Consider the following 21,983-nt stretch of genomic DNA (forward strand, 5'->3'; position numbering starts at 1 on the left):
TGTTTATAGTTTATGGTGATATCAATTTAATAATTAGGCAAAGACCCTGCAAGTCTACCCATACACTTAAATTAGTGTAAAAAACTAGATTGTGATTATTCAACGGACGTGCCGTCTTGATACAAACATTTGACGTCGGTACGATTACGATGAATATTCTCAGAATTCTAAAATGCACGCAACTATAATTAGTATTTCATTCATAGACAAAATAGTAAATAGGAAGAAAGTATTATCGTGCATGATAGGAAGGTAAAACGTCCCCAACGTCAACACAATGAGATAGGTACGTAGCGTCCCTTGTCATACACGTCGTGAAATCAGGAATTTATCATTTCATGACTATCATTGAACCTGGTTTAGCGATTTATCAGTAATTTTAAATAAATAAGCCAGAGGCCCAACTCTACGCGCGATATTGTAGGCAGTTTCATTTGCTCCATTGTGTATATTTACGATACGATTACGATGAATATTCTCAGAATTCTAAAATGCACGCAACTATAATTAGTATTTCATTCATAGACAAAATAGTAAATAGGAAGAAAGTATTATCGTGCATGATAGGAAGGTAAAACGTTCCCAACGTCAACACAATGAGATAGGTACGTAGCGTCCCTTGTCATACACGTCGTGAAATCAGGAATTTAACATTGAAGTGATTGAAGATAATTTCGTTACGTTCCGTCTTGATCCAAATTAGTGACGCCGGGGCAATAGTTGATAGTAAATATCAGTACAATTAATGAGTATCCACATAATTGTTGAATGCAGGGACCTATCTCTAGTAATACATTAAAAATACAAATTATAATTCGGGACAAATAATTATCTTTACATAATATTTTTTTTAAATTTTTATTTTTGTTGTTTTTTATTTATTTAGGCACACAATACATGTGCTAAGGATTGTCAATAGCGAATATATCACTATCCTACTTGTAGGTGACAATCCCTTACACAAGACAAACATACACACACAATGCTTTACACAAACTAAATCTCAATATGAGATTTAGGGAGTGGAGTTGTTTTGGTCGTGAGAAAAAATCCTGCAACTGGCAGGAATTGAACCGTTACACAGGACCCTGGGATTGGAAGGCAAGCATCTTAACCACCAAGCTATTCAAATCCACTATACTACACTACTATACTATACTATATGACCCATGTGTACATCGTGAACTCAAGCGGTAGTAAGTACCGTCCCGATTCAAGGAATGACGCCAGGACCGTGTTGATAATGGCTACGATGCGACAGGCCTTCTAGGTCTAGCCATCGATAGGTGACTAGCTTACTCAAAGTAGTTATGACGGTTTGAGACAATACCCCTGTAAGTAATGTGCTCTTGCTTCCTTCCCCCTCCACCCCGCACCCCATCCTCAAATTAAGTATATTTTTTTTATTCATTTCTCAATTTTAAAAAAATTAAAAATCTAAGCTACTGTTGGTCATATGCACTATATATATATACAATATAGGCCTATATATATACAGTATTATATATACATATATATATATGTACCGTATATAGGCCTATATATATAATATATATATATATATATATATATACATATAACCGAAAGGTCCACTGATTAATCTCAGATAAGAAAGTATAATACATACTCCAAGTATTGAAATACACGCCATCGTGTTGGGATTCAATATTTCGACATTAATTATGTCATCATCAGGAATGAAANAATTATCCATATTAGCAAGCTTATATGCACTAGTACCAAAAGTGTTTAACCAATCAAAACATTACCTCTAGTAGGTGACATAGCAGTGATTTAAACAAAAGATCAAAGCATTCTTACTCTAATGATCAGCAATCTCTAAGTAGCTTCCTTAGCGAATTTTTCTTAAGGTTAGTAGATATCAGTTTGTTATTGTAAACCCTATCAAGAATTATATTAATTACCTTAGTAAGGGGAACATTTGTAAACAGAGATTCAACATCAAAAGATCAAAACGGTAACCTAAATTATATAAATTATTTGGTATAGCTTTAATGCGGTCAGCAGCATCAAAAGAATCTTTAAGGACAAAGTCATTAACCGTTAGAGGGCCTAATAAGTTTGATAAGTACTTAGCTACTGAATAATAACAAGTACCGGTCGTGTCAATAATAGGTCTTAGGAGTGGAATATTATCAAAATCTTTATGTAATTTAGGTAGTCCATGGGCTCTACCAGGCATGGTTGATACTGGACGAATTTCTTTGTATTCAGTTTCAGTTAGTTCATTTCTATTAAATAGTGTCCGGAGGTAGGCTTGTAAGGAGTTAAGTTATTTATTTATGTTTAAGTTACCGTAGTTATGTTTTAGGATTACAGGGTATACTTGAAAAATGATAATGTCGTCTGTAATGTAAGTAATAAATTAGGTTTAATATTTTCTAGTACTAGAATTATTGACAGCTGTTCCATAAAGTTGCAGCAGCTTCATCAGCGCATTTTGGCATTTAACCCTACCAGGTACCTATTTATACTCCTGGGTGGAGAGAAACAATGTAGATAAAGTGCCTTGCCCAAGGACACAAGCGAAATGCAGAGCGGTTTATTATGTATGTATTTTTAGTAGACCAATTTATACGCTTTTACAGGCATGAACTTTTATGAACAAATTAAATATAAGACAGAGCGGCTCAAACTAATCTGGATTTGATGTTCCGGATAAAGTACTCAGCTTTCCATCATGGCTTCTCCAGCTGATACTCCAACAACAAACAGTAAGATTTAGGTTATATTTAGGTTATACCTCGGTGACATTTGACAATAATAAAGTATTGTAACTGCCGTCCCATGACTTTAATTAAATAGCGTCTTGACTACTAGGCCTAGGCTAGCGTTATGCCATAGATATATCTTACAGTATAAATTACAATTTGCCTAGGCCCTAGCTAGGCTGGATGGAGGTCTAGAGGCTGCTATCTAGGCGGGTATCTAGGCTTTACTAGGCCTAAGGCTACTAGGCCTAGGCTAGACCCTGGCAAGGCCCTGGCCGCTGTGCTAGGCTAGCCTAGGTCCTAGACTAATAGGCTAGGCCTAGCCGAACTAGGCCTAGTACTCTAGTAAGTATTAGATAGTAGGCTAGACCCTTAGTTTCTGAAATGTGTGGACGGAATTCTAGACTAGACCTAATTATTGTGTGGGAGATCCTAGGCCTAGGCCATTCGGCGCCCAAACCATTTTTTTTACAGTCAGACTGCCCGAGTTAACAAGGGGCGTGTTTGTTTATGAGCCGAGTTGGTGAAAGGCAGAGTTGGTATGGTCCAAGTTGGTGAAGGGCCAAGTTGTATGTGTTTATAGTGATTAGGAGAAAATTGGTTAATAAAATTAACTGTGGCTACTTGGAAACTAAGCAGGCTTTAGTCTCGGTCATCATATTATCCCCCATAAAAAAAAATTATTAGTTTGTCACCCCTCTCCCTCATTCAATTTTTTTTTCAATCAACATATATTTTTTAATAAAAAATGTCGTTTTTCCATCTTTTTTCACTTGAATAGCTCAGGATTTCTGGCAAATATGTTTACTGGTACAACAAAAACATATTTTTTGAATATAAATTTGATTCCATCTTATGACTTTATATATGTGTCCCTAACCATTGATTTACTGTACTTGTAAACATCAGTACAGTACTATGATCATTTCATATCAAGGCATTCTACAGTAATTGACTACAAACTAGTCTTTTTTCATCATCATTATGTTTTTCAGCCAACAACGGTTCAACACCACACACAACCAGCTCTTCAGCTTCAATAGAATCATCATCTAGCAATGATGGCAAAGAAGCTGATATTGAACCTGTTGATGATACATTAAATAGCTTCTTAACACAAATTGAAGATTACGCTCCTACAGTAGGTTCTTTACAGAAATGTTCTGTTAATTAAAACTCATTAATTTCAGTTTGATTGATTTATTTATTAACTGAATAATACATATTGAATGAATTCTACAGAGATTTATTTGTATACATATGTTTTTTCTATTTTCCAGATTCCTGATGCTGTCACTGGGTTTTATCTCAACCGTGCTGGGTTTGAAGCTTCAGACCCTAGGGTGTAAGTAATCGTTAAGTTGATTATTATCTGTTTACAGTGGTATACTGTATCTAAGAAGGGGGAGCTGATAGTAGAGCAAAGGTTAAGTGACGGGCTCAATAATTAAATGGAGTCCCACATGTAATACAGTATGTCCAGCTTTATATTAATAATTATTTGTCTTTTGGTATTCAAAAACCTTGACATCAAGTATGAATCCTAATCTGTTGTCATTGAGCTGACTATTTAAATTTAAAGTCTTATAATTGTTGTGGTTGCTCCTCAGAATGCGTTTAATATCACTAGCAGCACAGAAGTTTGTCTCAGATGTTGTGAATGAGTCATTGCAACACTGCAAGATGAAGGGATCTGCTCAAACTTCTAAGAAGTCTGGAAAGGTGAGTAAATAGGGATACTGTATTATGTTTTCAACAATGATGAAATTTTAATTGTATTTAAAGTGAATGGAATTGAAACTGAATTGACCATTGTGCTATTCGAAGTTGACTGTACATTTACTGTGGTAGGTCACTCATGGGTCACACTTACAGTAAGTTGTCATTGACATTATTTTCTCCCTGCATCCTAAGTGAAATCGCCACAGAGTATTCCTATTCATACAGCTAACTCCATATCCTCGACTACCCAGCTTAAGGACACAAGAAAAATGAGCAACATGGGATTTCCACAGTCAAACTCAGGTTGAGAATATGACTTGTAAATACTGTACAAACCATTGTATGAATACACTTTGTATGTTTATGATTCTCCATATTATTGTTGTTTTGCAGGACAAGCGTTACACATTAACATTGGAAGACCTTACACCTGCTCTGCAAGAACGTGGCATCAATGTAAAGAAGCCATACTACTTCACTTAGCAGTTTGTTGTATTGCATTGTAGCCAGACAGCCACCACTGATGTTTTCAGATGTACATATTTAACATGTGCTAGATATTAATACTGAGAGGGAACTAGCAATAGTGAGATGACATCACAATGGAGAGCTACTGTGCAATGATGTCACAATACAACAGCAATCTTCTGGTGATGTCACAATGGAAGATCTTTAATTCCGTAACTTGAAAAAACAAATGTCATTGAAAGCAACACGATTACAAATGTACATACAGTACTCAATAGCATGAAAGGTTGTAGCATTAGAGATATTTCTAATGCAAAAAATTTTCTTATATTGCCTCAACTTTTGTCATACAGTTGCTTCAAAACAAAAGGATGTTGATTCAGGATTGTCCATTCACAACTCTTGATAAATTTGAACCAATCAATGCCTTGTATCAGATTCTGTCCATGTCTTAAGAAGTGGATGTTCTTGTCTGAACACAAAAATAACTTTTGAAGGATTAAACCAATGGTCAGCAAGTCACATCTCCACTTAGGCTAAATGTGAACTTAAGAGTACATAAATATTTTTTTTCTGATCCTGATGTAAAACCGCTTCATTTATTGAAAGATAAACAAGCTTGACTTAAAAGAGGCTTTTTACAATCACAAGACATGATTTGTACTAGTAGTTACAAAAATAGTGACAGGGAATTTGAGTATCAAATCAAACTGAAGGATTGATAATGAAGCAAAATCATAACTTTACCACTTTAAATCTTTTGACTATTTTTTAGTGAAACTTTTTATAACTGTCTAATTTCTATGGAACTATTGCTGAGAAATATTTTTATTTTATGAACACTTCCGGAAGAGATTCAAATGAGTCGGATGGTCCACCTGGAAAACTACAGAAATCCTGATAGTGAGTTTACTATACATGACATTTTGTAATTTTTATATTTATGTTTTTATTTATTTATTTATTTTTTATTTGTATTTACAGGTTGGGTTTGTTTTTGAATTAACAGTAACAATACCTTTTTAGCACTTTCGTTGTTTTGTTTTTTTAGTTGCAAAAATGTTAATTTTCATTTAACAAATCTGCACTACATTGAGCAGTTCTGCTATTACGTGCTCATCAGCACTGCGCACATGCACTCAACTTTTAAAAGATTTTTCCAGCCAAGATTATTAAACTTAAGTAACCAAAGCTGTTCTTGAAAATGTTACCTTGCCAGTTATGATTATTTAAAGTGCGCCCTCTTTTGGGTACATCCTTGAATTCTTTTGCTTTTGCCATTAAAAAAGTTCGGCGGATGTGTCACGATTTCCAACAAACCATAATTGTATCTCCAGAGAAACCCAAGAATTTCTACCCCCGCAGTGTGTCATCGGATGTTGAGGTTTTTTCCAAGTTGTATGTAATATGGTAAATGTCAAATGTAAAATTCAAAAAAGTGAAAAAATAATTTTTAAAATGATAATACAGTAATAATAATAGGTTAACAATAATATTATTTATAAATAGTTTAATAAAGTGAAAAATAAAACCCAATAAACTTTTTTTTAAGATTTTGAATTGTCTGCAAGAGAGGATGTCTTATTTAAAGCGGATTGTATGGCCAATTGGACCGTATGAGTAGATGGTAATGTTGTACTGGCACTACCATTCAATTATTCTGTCTACAAAAAACATAAATGAAAACGTTAAAATCCTTATCTAATGTGTTAACTTCCTATTACTGCACTTTTACCACAAAATAAATAAATTGCCAATGCAAAATGATACAGAATCGGTAAGGATCTTCTATACCGTAATAACTTAACATTGAAAAGCAAACTCTCAAAATATTGAATGCCATTGTTCATTCCCGCAATACAGAGGGTGTACTTCAATGATAAGTAAAAAATTAAAATAAACTCTTTAAAGCAGTTTGTTTTTTATTGTTCTACCATACGGTGTCCCTGACAGAGAAATGGGAAAGAACACCAAATTACTTCGGTTTTTCTCATAGCAACAGTACCGTACTTTAATTGTTGCAGCTGTCGAGTCGTCCAAGCACGCAAAGGTCTGTCAGATCACCGAGACCCTTGTGGCTAATCTGCTGAGTACTGGAGTAGATGCACTCATTTGGGATGAATGGAGCAGGTGGTGGGGTGATGGCTCAAACAAAACCAGACGTTATATCACGTGGTAGTACTCCGTCACATAATTGTCACCCGGCTGTTGAATGTTGTTTCCGAATAAGAACTTAATATGATCATTCAACCTAATACTCATGACTAATTTACTAGCAGTTCTGTCACAAATTGACGTAATGCTTCCAAGGTTGACCGGGCACGCATTGTATGTTCTCAACATGTTTTAATTGTTGTAATCGCGTAGCATTATTTTATAGCTTCTTTTTCCTTAAGTTTGACATGGGGTGTAAGTTTGTTGTAGTACGGGTCGATTGACGAGTTTGTTGCGTTACCAGAAAATGATGTTTTTTTAAAACGCTGGTAAACTTTAATGGGGAGGTGCATAGTTAATATTCGCTATAAAATACAATTTGTTTTCAATATCTTTGAAGTACTTATTTTTAAAAAATCGAATGAGTCACAAATATAATGGAGAAATATAATACTTTACACATTCTGTTCAGGAGAAATCCTCTTTTTCGCTTATGTGGTACGATATTAACCAAATATAATTGTAACACTAGTGATTAACTACCTAGGCTATGATGAATATACTAGAATAAAAAATGGTTCTATCTCTCACTTATTCTATAGTAGTAAAATGATTATTGAAGTATACTTTAGTAAAGTACAAGTGAAAAGATTGGTTAATTTCATCTGTATTCATATATTGCCACTGATGAAGGAATAGCGTGGTTAAATAAGGAAACATGTTATTTTCGTATGGAGCATATGCCTTAAATGTATCGCTTGTTTGTGGAAGTGCTTCCGGTGGAAATTGAGGCTGCAACCTCACGGAAACCTTTTGATAGATAAAAAATTCGATCTTGCCAAATCACCCCTGATTGACGCCCTCACCGAGTGAATCCGGAGAAATCGCAGTATTATAAAATTATAGTAAACATGATAAATCAAAGTCGCTGACAGTGTTTACATTGCTAAACAACCTTGATTTATCAGGCCTACTACTGCTTGAATGAAATTAAATGAATCAGTGAACTTTACATTGTGAAGTGTTCTGTATTGTCTTCGCGATTGAAGCCTTCCTTCCTTTTAGGCTCATTAAAGGCGTGATGGGGTCGTTGTGACCACTGGATATAACTAAAGACCTTTCCACTATTCCACTATTATTATTCTGGGTTGCTATACAAGTTACAGAGTCAATAAAAGCTTGGCGGAGTGTGCGTGCACAACAACCAGGCGACATGTGTTTGATTAAACTGGTGGTGGCATTCGCTTTCGTCATGGTAACAGCGCAAGGATATCAACGCATATCTATAGTAAATATGATTTTTAAGATTTTTATTTTTTTGTAGCAATTTCTTGTTCAGGATTAATGGTATTATGTAGTATACCAATTTACAGGTACAGATACAGATATAGATACAAGTTCTGTTCACATGCATGCCTAAATTTATATTTAAGTATGGAAGGCTATAGATATAACATTGTTATAGTAATAGACTCTATTATGACTACCTAATAGAGCGCCACATACGCCAAAATAAGTTTTTTAAGGAATTTTAGTAAATAATCGTCCTTTATAATGAGTACGTCTGATTGTTTGCATTCCGATTTCTTTGTTTAATCAAATTCATTTGAAAAACTTGTCTTGTACACTTTTTTTAAATAAGAACCAGTAAAATATTGCCCAGGTTAAGTGTTCTTTGCCGATTTCAGGCTCGAAATGTATTTACACACTTTTCGAACATAGAAAATGAGTGTTGACTAATCGTCTTCACTCTTGAATTTATTTATAATCTGAAAGTGTCTCTAAATCGCTGGAAATTGAAACAAAAATGATAGGCATAAGCTTATTTATAAGAGCCAGTTAATTTCAGCTCCACTCCTCACATCTCGAGTGTTATTATCTTGATTAAGTAGCTTGGTTACCTTGATAGTTTTCCTTGTAGTTTCCGTTTACTTTTTCGTGATTAGGAGCCGATGTTGCAAATTGCAATAGGCCTAACTACGGTATTTTCATCAGCAGCCCTTTTAAATTTACTTTTACTATAGCCTTATAGTTCAAATGTCGGTAGTTTCAATATAATGCATCTTAGAGTAAACATGTCTGTAAATTTAAAGGTTAGCAATTTGTCGTTTTGTTTGTCTGGCTTGAGAGTAAACACAAATGTGTGTTTTTAACAAGTTACGTTTATGAAGTAATGTATTTTTTTTTCTAACAGGTAGGCCCACGGTCGAAGCGTAAGGCAACTACATTAAACGGCAGAAGATGGCCAGATGGAATCATTCCATTCACTATTGACAATTCGTCTGGTGAATATTTTTGATTAATAAAATAAATTGAATTAATTAATAATAGTGTGATAATAATGAGTATGATATGGATTAAATTCAATTCAAAGTTGGAGTCTGTCAAAGGGGGCAGAGAGGACCCCCGCCCCGTCGGGCAGAAAACCACAATTCGTCGGGGAGCAAAAAGAAATATATATGTATTTTATACATATTAGTAGACTCCAAAATCTAAACCTCCAAATTGCCAAATTCGCCCACTAGAACATCTTTTGAGAGATTTCGAGCGACGCCCAATCACACCCAATTATTGTTTGGTCGGGGACATCTGACCCCCACCTACCCACCCCACATGTTGGGCAAATCCTGGCGCCACCACTGATTCAAAGTCTATTTTAGGAAAAGTAGCATATACAAAGTACAGGGTGCTGCCTTCCATGCACTGCAGAAAAGTTAATTAAAAAAATGGAAGTAATAATGATTTTCCAATTGTGTAATTGACAGTTCCAGACAGAGACGTAATTCTACATGCGATGAACATCTGGGAGAGACTCACCTGTATAACATTTGTTGAACTCACCGATGAGAAAGACATTCTGGACGAAAACAAAAACAGGGTTGTATTCTATCGAGGAAATAGGTAAGCGAAATCTAACTACTACTTCACTACCACCACCACCGCAACCACTACTGTATTACTACTTCATAAACTGTAGACAAGGTCTTCAATTTATTAATATTTATGAAAACGTTTTTTAGCTGCTGGTCAGGCGTTGGTAAATACGGTTTCCCTGAGCAGTATGTCTCTCTCGGTCCAGATTGTAATTTTGTAAGTTGTTTTTTTTTAATTATTTATTGTATCAATTGAGAAATTTTTCATATACAATAAAAACTGTATTCAACAGTAATAACCATGGTTGAAGTTTGTTAAAATAAATACAAACATTCTAATTCCTTTTGCTTTTTATTAATATTTTATAATATAATTTTAACGCATATTGGCCCTTGATGGCACTTATAGCATTGAATAAAGTTAAATATTTTTTTGTTTCTTTAGGTTCACGTCATATTGCATGAGATAGGTCACGTGGTTGGATTTGAGCATGAGCACAAGCGACCCGACCGAGACAAGTATGTTAGAATCAACTGGCTTAACGTCAACAAGCTGGATGCGTACAATTACGAGAAACGACAGACCTTGACTACGGTGCCCTATGACCTGTATTCTATAATGCATTATGCTCGTGACGTAAGCATAATTAAAAATGAAATGTCATTGTGGTTATTTTATTTCAAATGTGGATAAATATTCTATTAATTTCAATAAAATTATTCAGTCGATTGCAATTTAAAAACAGGGATGGTCCCAGGGGGGGCCCATGTCGAGAACAAAAAACCACAATTCGTCGGGGAGAAAAAAAAAATTATAATGTATTTTCTACAATCGATAAAATAAGCCTTGGAAACCCATAAATTGTCAAAATTTTTGGAGGCTTCGCCCCCTTTAAAAACATTTTAAGCGACGTTCGACCACACCCACTTTGCTCTTGTCGAGGAAATCTCCCCCCCCCCCGAAACAATTCTTCCAATTGTCCATTAGCCTGAAGAAAGTGATAGAATGCTGAATCCGTTGCTAAGTTAAGTAACTATATAACAGCAGTTAAGTTTTTACTACGAAAACGTGGTCCATCTTGCTTTAATGTCATCAAATCAAAACAGCACCACGACAATCCGAGTAGATTAAGAAAGTGGAGAGCATCTAGATTAATACTTCGGAATTTAGCCTAGTTCACGTCATACGAGATTCTCTTACAACACGCATTATATCTTTCTTCAACTCCATTTCTTCCTGTCTATTGGTGATGAAGAAAGAATATTTGAGATGATCTTATTTTGACTTGCATTGATATTTCAGACATTCAGCGAAAACGGATTGCCCACGGTTCTAACAGTTGACCCCCTTAAGCAGTATGATATAGGCAGAGCACGTGACCTTAGTTTTCTTGACATCAAGTTGGCTAATGAAATGTATAAGTGCAATGGTGAGAAAATGATATTTTTATTTGGAGCTTTAAGATTAATTGAGATTTATCAAATAAGCATAGGTGTTAAAATGCCAGTTATTTCAAAACTGTATATCAATATTATTAGGCCTATCTGTTTTTCGTTTTAAACAGAAAATTGTAACCACGTGGATATTTGCAGGAACGGTGGTTTTGTTGGCCCAAGTCCGAACTGTCAATGTGTGTGTCCATCTGGTTACTACGGGGATCGTTGCCACTTCACATCACCTCCAGTCTCAACAGGTACGGTGCAGTAAATTTATATGACGCGTTACACGACGCAAGCACACATGCTGGCGACATAATTTCAAAATCATTATCACATTTACCTAATCATGACATTAATTTGCCTATAGAAGTCCTGGATAATAGTCTAATTTTACTGTATGTTGATTTCACTGCACGTTTTTAACTTGACAAGCATGATGTTCGTGTTGGGGTAGAAGATGATGAAGAACATATGAACATGAATATCTCTCGTGTTGTAAATCTAGTTGAAGTTTGTTCAAATTAATACAAACATTTTAATTCGTTTGCTGTTCATTAATGTGTTATTATTACCATTACCGTTTTGAAACTTAATTTAATTCAATTAATTCCATTATGGCCACATGAGCCATTAATGGATGTAAAAATTTAATACAGTACTTATCTTGATAGTAATGTATAAGTCAGTCAACAGAACTGTATATTTAATTTTACACACTTTAAATAGATAATTGAATTTTATAAGCATATTTTTAATTTGACTGTAAGGTTGTCGTCATCGGATTCTAGAACCTTCTGGTAAAATTAAATCTCCGAATTTTCCTGCAAACTATAATAGTCAAGAGGACTGTATATGGTACTTGAAGGTAATTTTTGTACTTTATACTTTAATGGTTTTGTCCATCAGTCGTTTTGATTTTATATATTCAATATCTCATTACTTTATACAATCATAAATATACAAAACTGAAAAATACAAAACGCCGAACAACCCAATGGCGATATTGTTGTAACCCTGTAAGTCCAAATTAAGGGACTTATTTAGGGGTCCCTTACACAAAACTGTGTGAGAGGAAGAAGATGATGATTATTATCATTACTATCATTGTAACAGGCAAAGGAAGGACAAACAATAACTTTGAAATTTACCGAATTTGATGTAGAAGATTCTCCAAGTTGTACCAGGGATCATTTCAATATACGTACAAAGAATATGTACCAAGACGAAGAAGATAAGTTGTACGTAATCGTTTTATTATACCCATTTGTAGATGTTCTGATTTTGTTTCAATTCTTTTCTCTACAGTTGCTGTTCAGTACCGGTGGTGGCGGTAAAGGGGTTGGTACTGTGAATTACAATTGTTGGCGTAAAGGCTGGGTATAAGAACAAAATCTTCATTTGAAAATTATTTTGTTTACCACTAACTTTATGGATATTGTTTTTATTATTCAAGATTAGTTAATCATGAACATTATTATTGTCATTGCCATTAAAGTTACTAATATCGTTTCGTTTTCAAAGCTATTGCGGTAACAGAATTCCAGAGACAGTAACAACGGAGGGAAATGAATTGATGCTCCTCTTTTTATCAGATTACAACATCCAATCGAAAGGGTTTTCTGCAGAGTATACTTTCAATGATAAAGATAAGACAACGGGTAATGATTATAATAGGCCTAATCTAAAAGTGGTAGTGAAGATGATGACGATGAAGAGGAAAAAGAAGATAATAATAATAATGATGTTATGATCAGAGTCAGATTAAAGTGCTGTGGGGCCTGGTGCTGTTATTGCAAGTGGGCCTAAATACTCTGTGGCTAAAACAAAAACAAAACAAAAACAAACAAACAAAAAAAGATTTTCGGTGATTTTTCTGGGTTTCGGGAGCCAATTTTTCCTCATTGGGGTCTGAGGGCCTGGGGCTGGCGCCCAGATGCCCCTATGTTAATCTGGCCCTGTATATGATATGATAAAAAATTGTGATTAGGGTGGTGGTGGTGATGGCAAGAGCAGAATCTCTGCTATACCGCATAACCGCTTTGCACTGAACCATGGAGAGCCGCCTTAATGCTCAGCTGTTTAATTCCATCGTTACCCTCTTTGTGATTCAGCTAGATTCGTATGCTTTAATGTTCGTGTTCACATTAAATAACTTTGTACACTATTGGATAAAAATATTTCATGATTATCCCAGTGTACAGATGATGTTAATGATGATGATGATGCATCATTATTATCATCATAATCATGATGAGAACGATGGCGATGGTTGATTGTTGTGTAAATGATAAACTTAATTAATCATAAAATAAAACCAAAAAAGTATTTTAAGATGTAATAGATGATGATGATTATGATGATGACGACGGTGATTTGGATTCCTATGGTGTACAGTACATTATAATCATCGGTTATACACAAATAAACAATATTTTTGAAAGACAGTAACTTTGTTCTTGATATTATCCTTATTAATGAATCTTCCTCAGATATATACAATCCAAACTGTTTTGAGAGAAGTTGTTACATCTTTTTAGAACGTCAGTCGTCTCATGCTGACGCTAAGAAACTTTGCAAGAAAAAGGGAATGGCACTCTTAATGGTCAGTAGCTTCGAAGAGAATGCGTTTCTGAAGCAACTGTTTGGAGAGTCTTTGATTGGTAGCAGTTACTGGATTGACTTCCCGTATAACGTAGATGAAAGGGAACCCGGGTGGGAATGGGCTTTGGGTACGTATCTAAGCATAGCCTGAACTATAAAGAAACCGGGTACTCACTGCGTCATACGACGAATCTAGCTCTGCTTTCGGCAAGCGATCTGAACGGATCCTCATTAAAAATGCGATCCGTTCGGTCCGCGCCTGCGCGTGCGTTCGTCGTAGTGTCACCGTCGCGCGCAGTGAGTACCCGGCTTAACTGTTGATCAATCTAGTTTAGTAGCAGTAGCAGAAGTAATGGTGTTGACGCATGTGTCATTTATTATTACGATATATTTTATTTATCTCCTGCATCGGTTATTCTGCATTTTCTTTACGTTCACCTTACCTTTTGTTTACTTGGACATGGCACCACTTAGAGATCTTGTGTATTTGCGCCTTATTAATCGACCTATTATAATTATTATTTGTCCTTTAAAGTCAGACTCCGGAGGAAAAAATGTTTTGATATGTTGTAGATCTGATTGACGAAGAACTGGGTTACGCTGAATGAGATACAGATTTTTGAATATTTAAAAACTGGGGGAAAAGGTGTAAAATTGGGCAGTTACGCCCCCTTCTCCCCCAGTTTTTAAATATTCAAAAATCTGTATCTCCAGAGCCTGACTTTAAAGGAAATGTATTGGAACATACACCAGACCGAACTATTATCGTCGATACATAAATATAGTGTCTTAGTTTCTTTTCTTGTTTTTACCATTTTGCAGACTGGTATGAATACATTGTTGGTACCAATGGTACTGATTGCTGTATAAACGTTGTATACGATGACTGGATATCTGAATATTGTGTTGATACCGAACCATTTATTATATGCGAGACAAGAGTACCAGAAAGTGTTGAACGTATGTAAAATATTATTTAAACTCATTGTCATTGCTTTTGATATAGTAGTACTTAGCCTAAATTTTAACTAGGCCTAGACTCATCGCTGACGGAAGTAACTATGAGTGTGGTAATTGTCTAATAGGCTAAGATCGTAGGTTGTATAATGTCATCTATCAGTTGTACCCACACAATAATTTGTGTCATAACTAAAGATTATAGGAATACTGTTATTGCGATGGACAATGATAAATCATATCCGCAAATCTATCTCACGTTAGTGATTGAATAAACATAAAAAATGACGTAATCCTTATAAATTGTTTAAGGAACAATAAAAATTGGTAATGAAATGGGCTTGCCTTTATCCAGGAGAATAGTTTTAGCATATTAATATTATTGTTTTACTTCCGTAATTGGTTGAAGGGCAGCGTAACCAATTTTAAGGAAGTTTGTAAGTCCTTGAATTAGGCTTCTGAACGCGCCCGTATCGTTAAGTGTGGTGGCAATGTATATTATGTAATTGCAACTTTATTTAAAAGCAAAATAACCCGAAGTGAAGTACTGTATTTTTAATTACAACCTTTATATCAGCCAAATGGCGCCAGTGGTCCGATTGGAATGACTGCACTGTCACTTGTGGAGGCGGAACCAAAACCAGATACCGTCATTGCAGTCTGCCTGGCCTTTGTAACGGAACATCTAACGCAACAACTGAATGCAACACCGCAAAATGTCCCGGATCCTTTGCTCGATACAAAATGACCAATCAGAGCTCATTTGTGGAAGATTCGTGGAAAGCGGTTGATTCGTTCTATTGGCCCAAAACTTCCGATGGTAGCTGTTCTGTAACTGGTAATCCACATTTAAAACTGAATTTCATGAAAAGCTACATCTGACTATACAGTAATAATGATAGTATTGAAAGATATAAATATAGTTGTGATGATAATCATTATGATAATGATATGATAAAAATCCAGACAATGAAATGAGAATAAAATTAAATGGCAATGAAAAGTGTACCGTACTGGTAATTGTTATGGTAATAATAAATGATGATAATTATAAAAAACGACGATGATGACAATGATAGTATGGGTAATGGTGATAATATATAATACTAATACCAGTTACAATAAAAATGATATTAATTATTTCAGAATATGAATGGGAACCCTGGTGGGTCGTGGACCTCGGTAAATCACATACTGTCGTGAAACTTTCTGTCACTATCGATGCACAGCGATGTAAGTATATTATATTGATTCAAATTCATCGCAATTGCTGCTACCTTGTTGAAATCCACATGATATCGCATAGGCCTAATATTTTCGAATAAGCAGTGCATAGTAATCCTCAAGTTGTTAAAAGACACCTCAAAAATCCGGAAAGCGCATTTCCCACCATCTAGGATTCAAAATTTTCCCTGGGCNTTCCCTCCCCCCCCCCCCCCCGCCCCGTTCTCTTTGGGGTTCATCCATCCATAGAAAAAAGAATATGTACCGGTACCGGTATAGGCCTACAACTACTCATATTTATGTATACACATACGCCTATCACTGTAATAAGAATGAGAAAGTTTACCTGACCGTTTTCAAGAGGAGAAAACCTTGAAATTGGAAGTACTTAAAAGTCATTAAAAGACACCACAGAAGTCGGGAAAGCTTATTTCCCGCCATCTTGGAATTAAAATTTTCCCGGTGGAGGACCCCGACCCCCTTTCTTTTTGGGGGTTCATCGATTCATGGAAAATGGAATATGTATGCAACTACTGTACTCAATTTTTTTTTCTGTATGTATACCGGTACACACACCAGTGATCTCCCGAAGCCGTTTTAGCCGTCAATATTACCGGTAAAAATAACCTTCCAACCGGTAAAAATGTTGTGAAGCGCTTAGAGGCTTTGTAAAGGCATTAAGCGCTATATAAGAACGACATTTTATTATTATTATTATAGCTGAATTTGTATAGACAAATTTATCAGTAAAAATGTTTCAATTGAGAGAACACTGCATAATAGGCCCATTTACGTAATAAGAATAAGAAATTTACCTGACTGTTTTCAAGAGGGGATAAAACCTGGCGCTAGGATTTTCCCGACGGTTTGTCCGAGGTCCCCGACGGGTGGGGGGCCAATGCCTCCGACGAAGGGGAAGATTTCCCAGACGAAAGCAAGTGGGCGTGGACGAGCGTTGGTTTAAATATTGCGGTAGTAGTCCAGGGGTTCCCCCGAAAATTTTGACCAATTAGGGTTTTCAAAGGCTTATTTAATCGATTTAGAGTCTACTAATGTGTAGAAAATACATATAATTTTTTTTCTCCTCAAAGAATTGTGGTTTTTCTTCCGACGGGGGGTGGGGGGAGCTCCCTCCGATGGGTGTGCGCCCCCCCCCCACACCGCTGGCGCCATCCCTGATTAAAAGACCTTCTGAAGTCAGGAAAGCTCCGATTTCCCGCCATCTAGGAATCATACTTTTCCCGTGGGAGGACACCCGGATACCCCTTTCTTTTTGGGTTTTTTTTTTATTTATTTTTTTAATTTTTATTTTTTTTAATTTTTTTTTTTTGGAAACATTCTGACCCCCTCCTAATTTCGAACACAGATCCGCCCCTGTACAATTACTCTACTATACGTCGATTGTAATTTTCTGATCGATTTTTAATTGACATACGACTCAAAGTTTGAGATCATAAGCAGTCCTTAGTGTGCTAACACTATACATTGATGTAAATTACAAGTAATGTATAAGAGGATGAATAAAAGTCTATTTATAGATATAATAACAGATGGTTATCCACCGATGGATTATGAACACGCGCTAACTTTGCTCAGTATACAGAATGCGCGGTGCTGTAATACGTGTGGGAAACTAGTAGTTACGTGGCCCGATCCAAAATTCATCAATTACAAGTTCCAAGGGAAGATTGAGTGCTCAATCAAATCTGGCTCTAAGTTTTCAATCGGCCAGAGTCTGGTCACATGTACAGCAAATACTAATTTCGTGACGTACCAAAACATTTGTTCGTTTGCAGTTAATATTCATGGTAATCAAAGTGTTGTATTTAAAAATGGCAGAGGTGGTTAAGATATGAATAATATTGACTGTCATGTATAAGCAATGAACTACTATTAGTTAATATTCAGTTATGATTCGATGTTCTATTAATTTTTAAATTCTTGAATAGAACACAAGCATACATATTATTATTGCGTCTACCTCTTGTATGATTCCGATTCAAAACAATACATTCCATTTAACCGGACAGTTAAATGCCCGCCCTTGTGTATATATTACGTATATTACGGCACAGGTGGGCATGCGGCCCTCCAGCGATTTTTCCGGCCCGCGATAATGAATTAAAAGTATACGGCCCGCCAAGCAAATTGGCTAGAAAACACCTTGTTTTTTATGGCCCAACACCAATCATATGTAAAAAGTAAAATAAAACTGAGAATATATTGGTGTAAAAGCAGTTCTTGGAGGTTTTTGGAAGCACACTGGAAACAGCAAAGTTTGTGTGCGGCCCTCGGTGTTAAGTCAAAAATTCACTTTGGCCCTCCAACCGATTATTATGCCCACCCCTGTATTACGGTATGCAGTTCAGATGTTTAATATATTTGTAGATTTGTCTCTTATTTGCAAGATGTATAGTAGGCATATATCTTTAAAACTGCTGTAAACTGGTCGTGAAAGAACCACATACATTAGTTATTACACTGTACCAAATGTTCCTTGGTTAAAGTCAAGTTTGTATTCTGTCACCCACAGTCTGCAATCAGAAACTAAATTCATCTTGCTACACGTTAATAAACGAAAAACACACTTACTTGGAATCTAGAGAAAGATGCCGGCAGCTAGGTTTTGATCTGGTTAATATAGAAACTACGGAGGAAAATGATTACGTCTGGAAAGAGATGTTGTTAGGCTTAACACAAGAACGATGCGCCTTTATTGCTCCGAATGACAAGACCGAAGAGGACGTTTACGTATTACCAAATGGAGAAAATATAACGTATACAAGTAATTTATTTATTTTTTGTTTTCTTAATCATCATAAGATCTGTTTATTTCAATAAATCAAAGAACCAAAATAACAGTGTATACTTTATTAGAAATTCGAATACCATACTGCTAATCTTTTTTAATCTTGATTTGCAGCAGGTTCAGTTAGCTTTTCTTCAACTATGGTTTAGACCCATGGCTTCACATCAAAGTGCCTGCCTACCACTTCACACCAAACTAATTCCCTATTTAAATTTAATGTATTGATATACCATTCTTGTTCAGTGTTTATGCTAAATGTTTTCATTTAATGGATTACCTTAATACGTATTTTATATTTCGTAATAGACTGGAATTCGTTTGAGCCCAACAATTACGGAAGCGGACAACATTGTGCCGTCATGTACAAGTATGAAGGTAAATGGAGTGATGAGGACTGTCGGTTTCCTAGAATCGCTATCTGCGAGGCACCATTACCAGGTTAGCATCAGTTGCTTTTTATTTCAATCTGTATTTCGTGTTTTGCGTATATCTGCAAATATCTTGATTTATGTCTGCAATACAGTACTAATAGACGGGTGTAATGGCTAATCGTCCAAGATCAAAAATGTTTATTCTCCTCTTATACGGTAGCTTTTGCACATGTACCCAGTTTTGGCGCCAGGGGCAGAGGGAATTTGTCCCTCTGCCGGACAGGCCCGGACCCCCTCCCCCCTCCCCCGTCGTCCGACGCACGACTAGTTTGTTGGATCAACAATTTAAAAAATAATAATTTGAATATCTAAATGACGTTGTTTTTTTTTTTCAATCCCTAATATTGTGGTCTAAAAGCACATTTTGGATCAAACTAAGCCACACAAACTCTCCCCGTGAGCCCTATACAAGGGAGTTGTAGGATCCTCGTCGGCCCCTTGGATTAGACCCCTCCGTTGTATATTTCTGGCGCCACCGCTGCATGTACTGTGAAATGATATTTTTAAAAAAATGATATTCAAAACACAGATATACCTACAATGTTTTATGCGCTCATAAGCGTTGACAATTATTACTTATAATTTTCTTCAATATCCATATTTTGGATGTTGTTTTTATACAGTAGTACCAACTATAGCTACAGGCCAATGCGACCATGAATATAATGGCGCTTGCTACGTTGCTATAGACACTAAACTGAACTTCAAAGTTTCCAAAAAGCTCTGCCAAGCCAAAGGTGGGCAACTTACCAGCATCCGGGATGCAGATGAAAACAACTTCGTAAGCACGCTCGTCAAAGTAGAAGCTTACATTGGCTTGACGGACGCACAAAAGGAGGGAAACTGGAAGTGGCTTTCCGGAGGAAAACCTAAATTCGAAAGTAAGTACCGTTTGTGAAAAATATTACTAATTTTTAGTTCCAATTCACTAGCTTTTTTACAGACTCTGTAATTGTCGTTTAACATTTTCAATTTAAGTTCACCGTGTAAAGAACGTAAACTGTTTTTGTGTTGTTTCTTGAATATTTTAAGGGTTGAAAAATCAAAAGTAATCATTCATACAAAATCATATTATAACTATTTGGCATGCCTGATTGTCCAGTTTTCATTGTACAATAATCGACTGAGGTAGTTGATTTCGTTCACTTTTTGTGTTTGTTTTATTTGTCCCATTGTTCATTTTGCTTGTTATAATGTTTAATCGTTTCTAAGACCAGTACCAGTACATGAAACAAAATTGAAAACGTCTTTACTTGCAATATTTATATTTACAAAAGCATAAACATTCAAAGTTGTTACAAATATCGTTTGAATATTGTTTATTATAAGGGAACAGTTAAATTACTGTTCCCAGTTATTATGAATTATTGGTTGCCACACCTACCAACCATTTCACCTTCAATTAAGTTGAAACTGTTTTATTAATTTTTAGAATGGCTAAAAAACCAACCAGACAACAAAGGAAAGGGCAAAGGTGAAGATTGTGTAGCCATTAAACCAGGCGGGGGGTGGAAAGACGTATCTTGTAAGCGTAAGCTTAGAGCGATATGTAAAATACATAAGTAAATACCACCAAAAGAACTATTTAATATAATTTATCATAAATAATGGTATATAACATACCTGATCTTCAATCAAACTACGGATGGAGTAAGTTACTTTTATAATGATTTTTGGTTCCCACTTTATACACAAGCTATTACTGGTGGTGGGAACTTTAAGGCCTTTTGTTCTATTACCATTATTTACTATAATTTAAAAGCCTTTTGTATAAATGAATATATTTTACTTAATTTTTTCTCAACGAAAACGATGGCGGTATCGCATGATATTGGTAACTCGTGGAATTCGACTAGATGAATTTAAATTTAATATTGTTGACGTTTATGTGGTTAAATTCATAATAAATTTCTACACGGCATTCGATATATTATAGTCACGATACAATAGTATCGAATTTTGTGTACATGATATATTGTAACAAATGCAATCTAGGCAATTATATTGGTGAGACTAGCACTAAACTTAGACTAAGATTAAATAATCACAAGAAATCTGTTAGAGATAGGAGCAAATGTTTTCCTGTAAGCGATCACTTTAACTCACAGGGACACTCCATAGATAATCTACGTTTTATTATATTAGGCTGTAACTACAAAGCTACTAGAGATACACGTTGCTCCGAATTACGTTGGATCAGGGAACAGTGAATTTTCACTGTTCCCTGGTTGGATCATGCGTATCAAATCACACATCAACGGACTCAAATCTAGGCTTTGCTAGTGGTTATACATTCACTAAGAATTAATTCCTTAAGATAAACTGTGTATGGATTGTTTCACCCAGTAATTATTTTCTACTGTTGTCTCATTCACGTTGAGAAAGTCCTGAGGACAGGACGAAATATTCGTGCCTAATAAAAGTATGTTCCTATAAAACTGTATATGATTTTTATCGTATCAATGTCTATATTTATATATACATACAGTATATGCATATATACTGTATATATATACATACATATATATATATATATATATATATATATATATATATATATAAAGTAAGAATT

At 35.4% G+C, this 21,983-nt stretch overlaps 2 protein-coding genes across 4 annotated transcripts; both read left to right on the plus strand.

Annotated features, from left to right (window-relative positions):
• Positions 1-2,591: 2,591 nt before the first annotated feature.
• On the plus strand, positions 2,592-6,065 carry LOC117101785 (transcription initiation factor TFIID subunit 10-like). The gene is made up of 5 exons (XM_033241851.1): positions 2,592-2,735; positions 3,728-3,873; positions 4,013-4,077; positions 4,343-4,454; positions 4,848-6,065. Exons 1-5 carry the CDS (start codon positions 2,702-2,704, stop codon positions 4,935-4,937), a joined length of 447 nt encoding a protein of 148 aa, XP_033097742.1. The 5' UTR covers positions 2,592-2,701; the 3' UTR covers positions 4,938-6,065.
• Positions 6,066-7,814: 1,749 nt separating this feature from the next.
• Positions 7,815-21,849, plus strand: LOC117101784. Of its 3 annotated transcripts, none has more exons than XM_033241848.1 (19): positions 7,815-8,364; positions 9,271-9,361; positions 9,842-9,977; positions 10,097-10,166; positions 10,395-10,586; positions 11,253-11,379; positions 11,515-11,643; positions 12,157-12,254; positions 12,503-12,627; positions 12,911-13,047; positions 13,879-14,118; positions 14,813-14,950; positions 15,525-15,785; positions 16,094-16,180; positions 17,710-17,979; positions 18,705-18,956; positions 19,287-19,418; positions 20,035-20,292; positions 20,844-21,849. In XM_033241848.1, the coding sequence occupies exons 1-19, from the start codon at positions 8,290-8,292 to the stop codon at positions 20,975-20,977; spliced, it is 2,952 nt and encodes a 983-aa protein (XP_033097739.1). In that variant the 5' UTR covers positions 7,815-8,289; the 3' UTR covers positions 20,978-21,849. The 3 variants fall into 3 exon arrangements, with proteins under 3 accessions (XP_033097739.1, XP_033097740.1, XP_033097741.1); XM_033241849.1 differs by having other exon boundaries at positions 20,038-20,292; XM_033241850.1 differs by lacking the exons at positions 7,815-8,364; positions 9,271-9,361 and adding an exon at positions 8,458-9,169.
• Positions 21,850-21,983: the final 134 nt, after the last annotated feature.

The sequence above is a fragment of the Anneissia japonica genome, unplaced genomic scaffold (genome assembly GCF_011630105.1).
Source record: "Anneissia japonica isolate Jap-2015-1 unplaced genomic scaffold, ASM1163010v1 scaffold4988_len2956909_cov206, whole genome shotgun sequence".
Taxonomy (NCBI): Eukaryota; Metazoa; Echinodermata; class Crinoidea; order Comatulida; family Comatulidae; genus Anneissia; species Anneissia japonica.

What these genes read in the sequence shown, in the direction of transcription:
- LOC117101785 (XM_033241851.1), top strand. Translation starts at nt 2,702, where the DNA reads ATGGCTTCTCCAGCTGATACTCCAACAACAAACA. An exon ending in TGATACTCCAACAACAAACA is followed by an intron (nt 2,736 to 3,727) that starts GTAAGATTTAGG and finishes TATGTTTTTCAG; the next exon opens with CCAACAACGGTTCAACACCA. An exon ending in GAAGCTTCAGACCCTAGGGT is followed by an intron (nt 4,078 to 4,342) that starts GTAAGTAATCGT and finishes GTTGCTCCTCAG; the next exon opens with AATGCGTTTAATATCACTAG.
- LOC117101784 (XM_033241848.1), top strand. Translation starts at nt 8,290, where the DNA reads ATGTGTTTGATTAAACTGGTGGTGGCATTCGCTTTCGTCATGGTAACA. An exon ending in CACTATCGATGCACAGCGAT is followed by an intron (nt 16,181 to 17,709) that starts GTAAGTATATTA and finishes GTCTATTTATAG; the next exon opens with ATATAATAACAGATGGTTAT. An exon ending in AGAAAATATAACGTATACAA is followed by an intron (nt 18,957 to 19,286) that starts GTAATTTATTTA and finishes ATTTCGTAATAG; the next exon opens with ACTGGAATTCGTTTGAGCCC.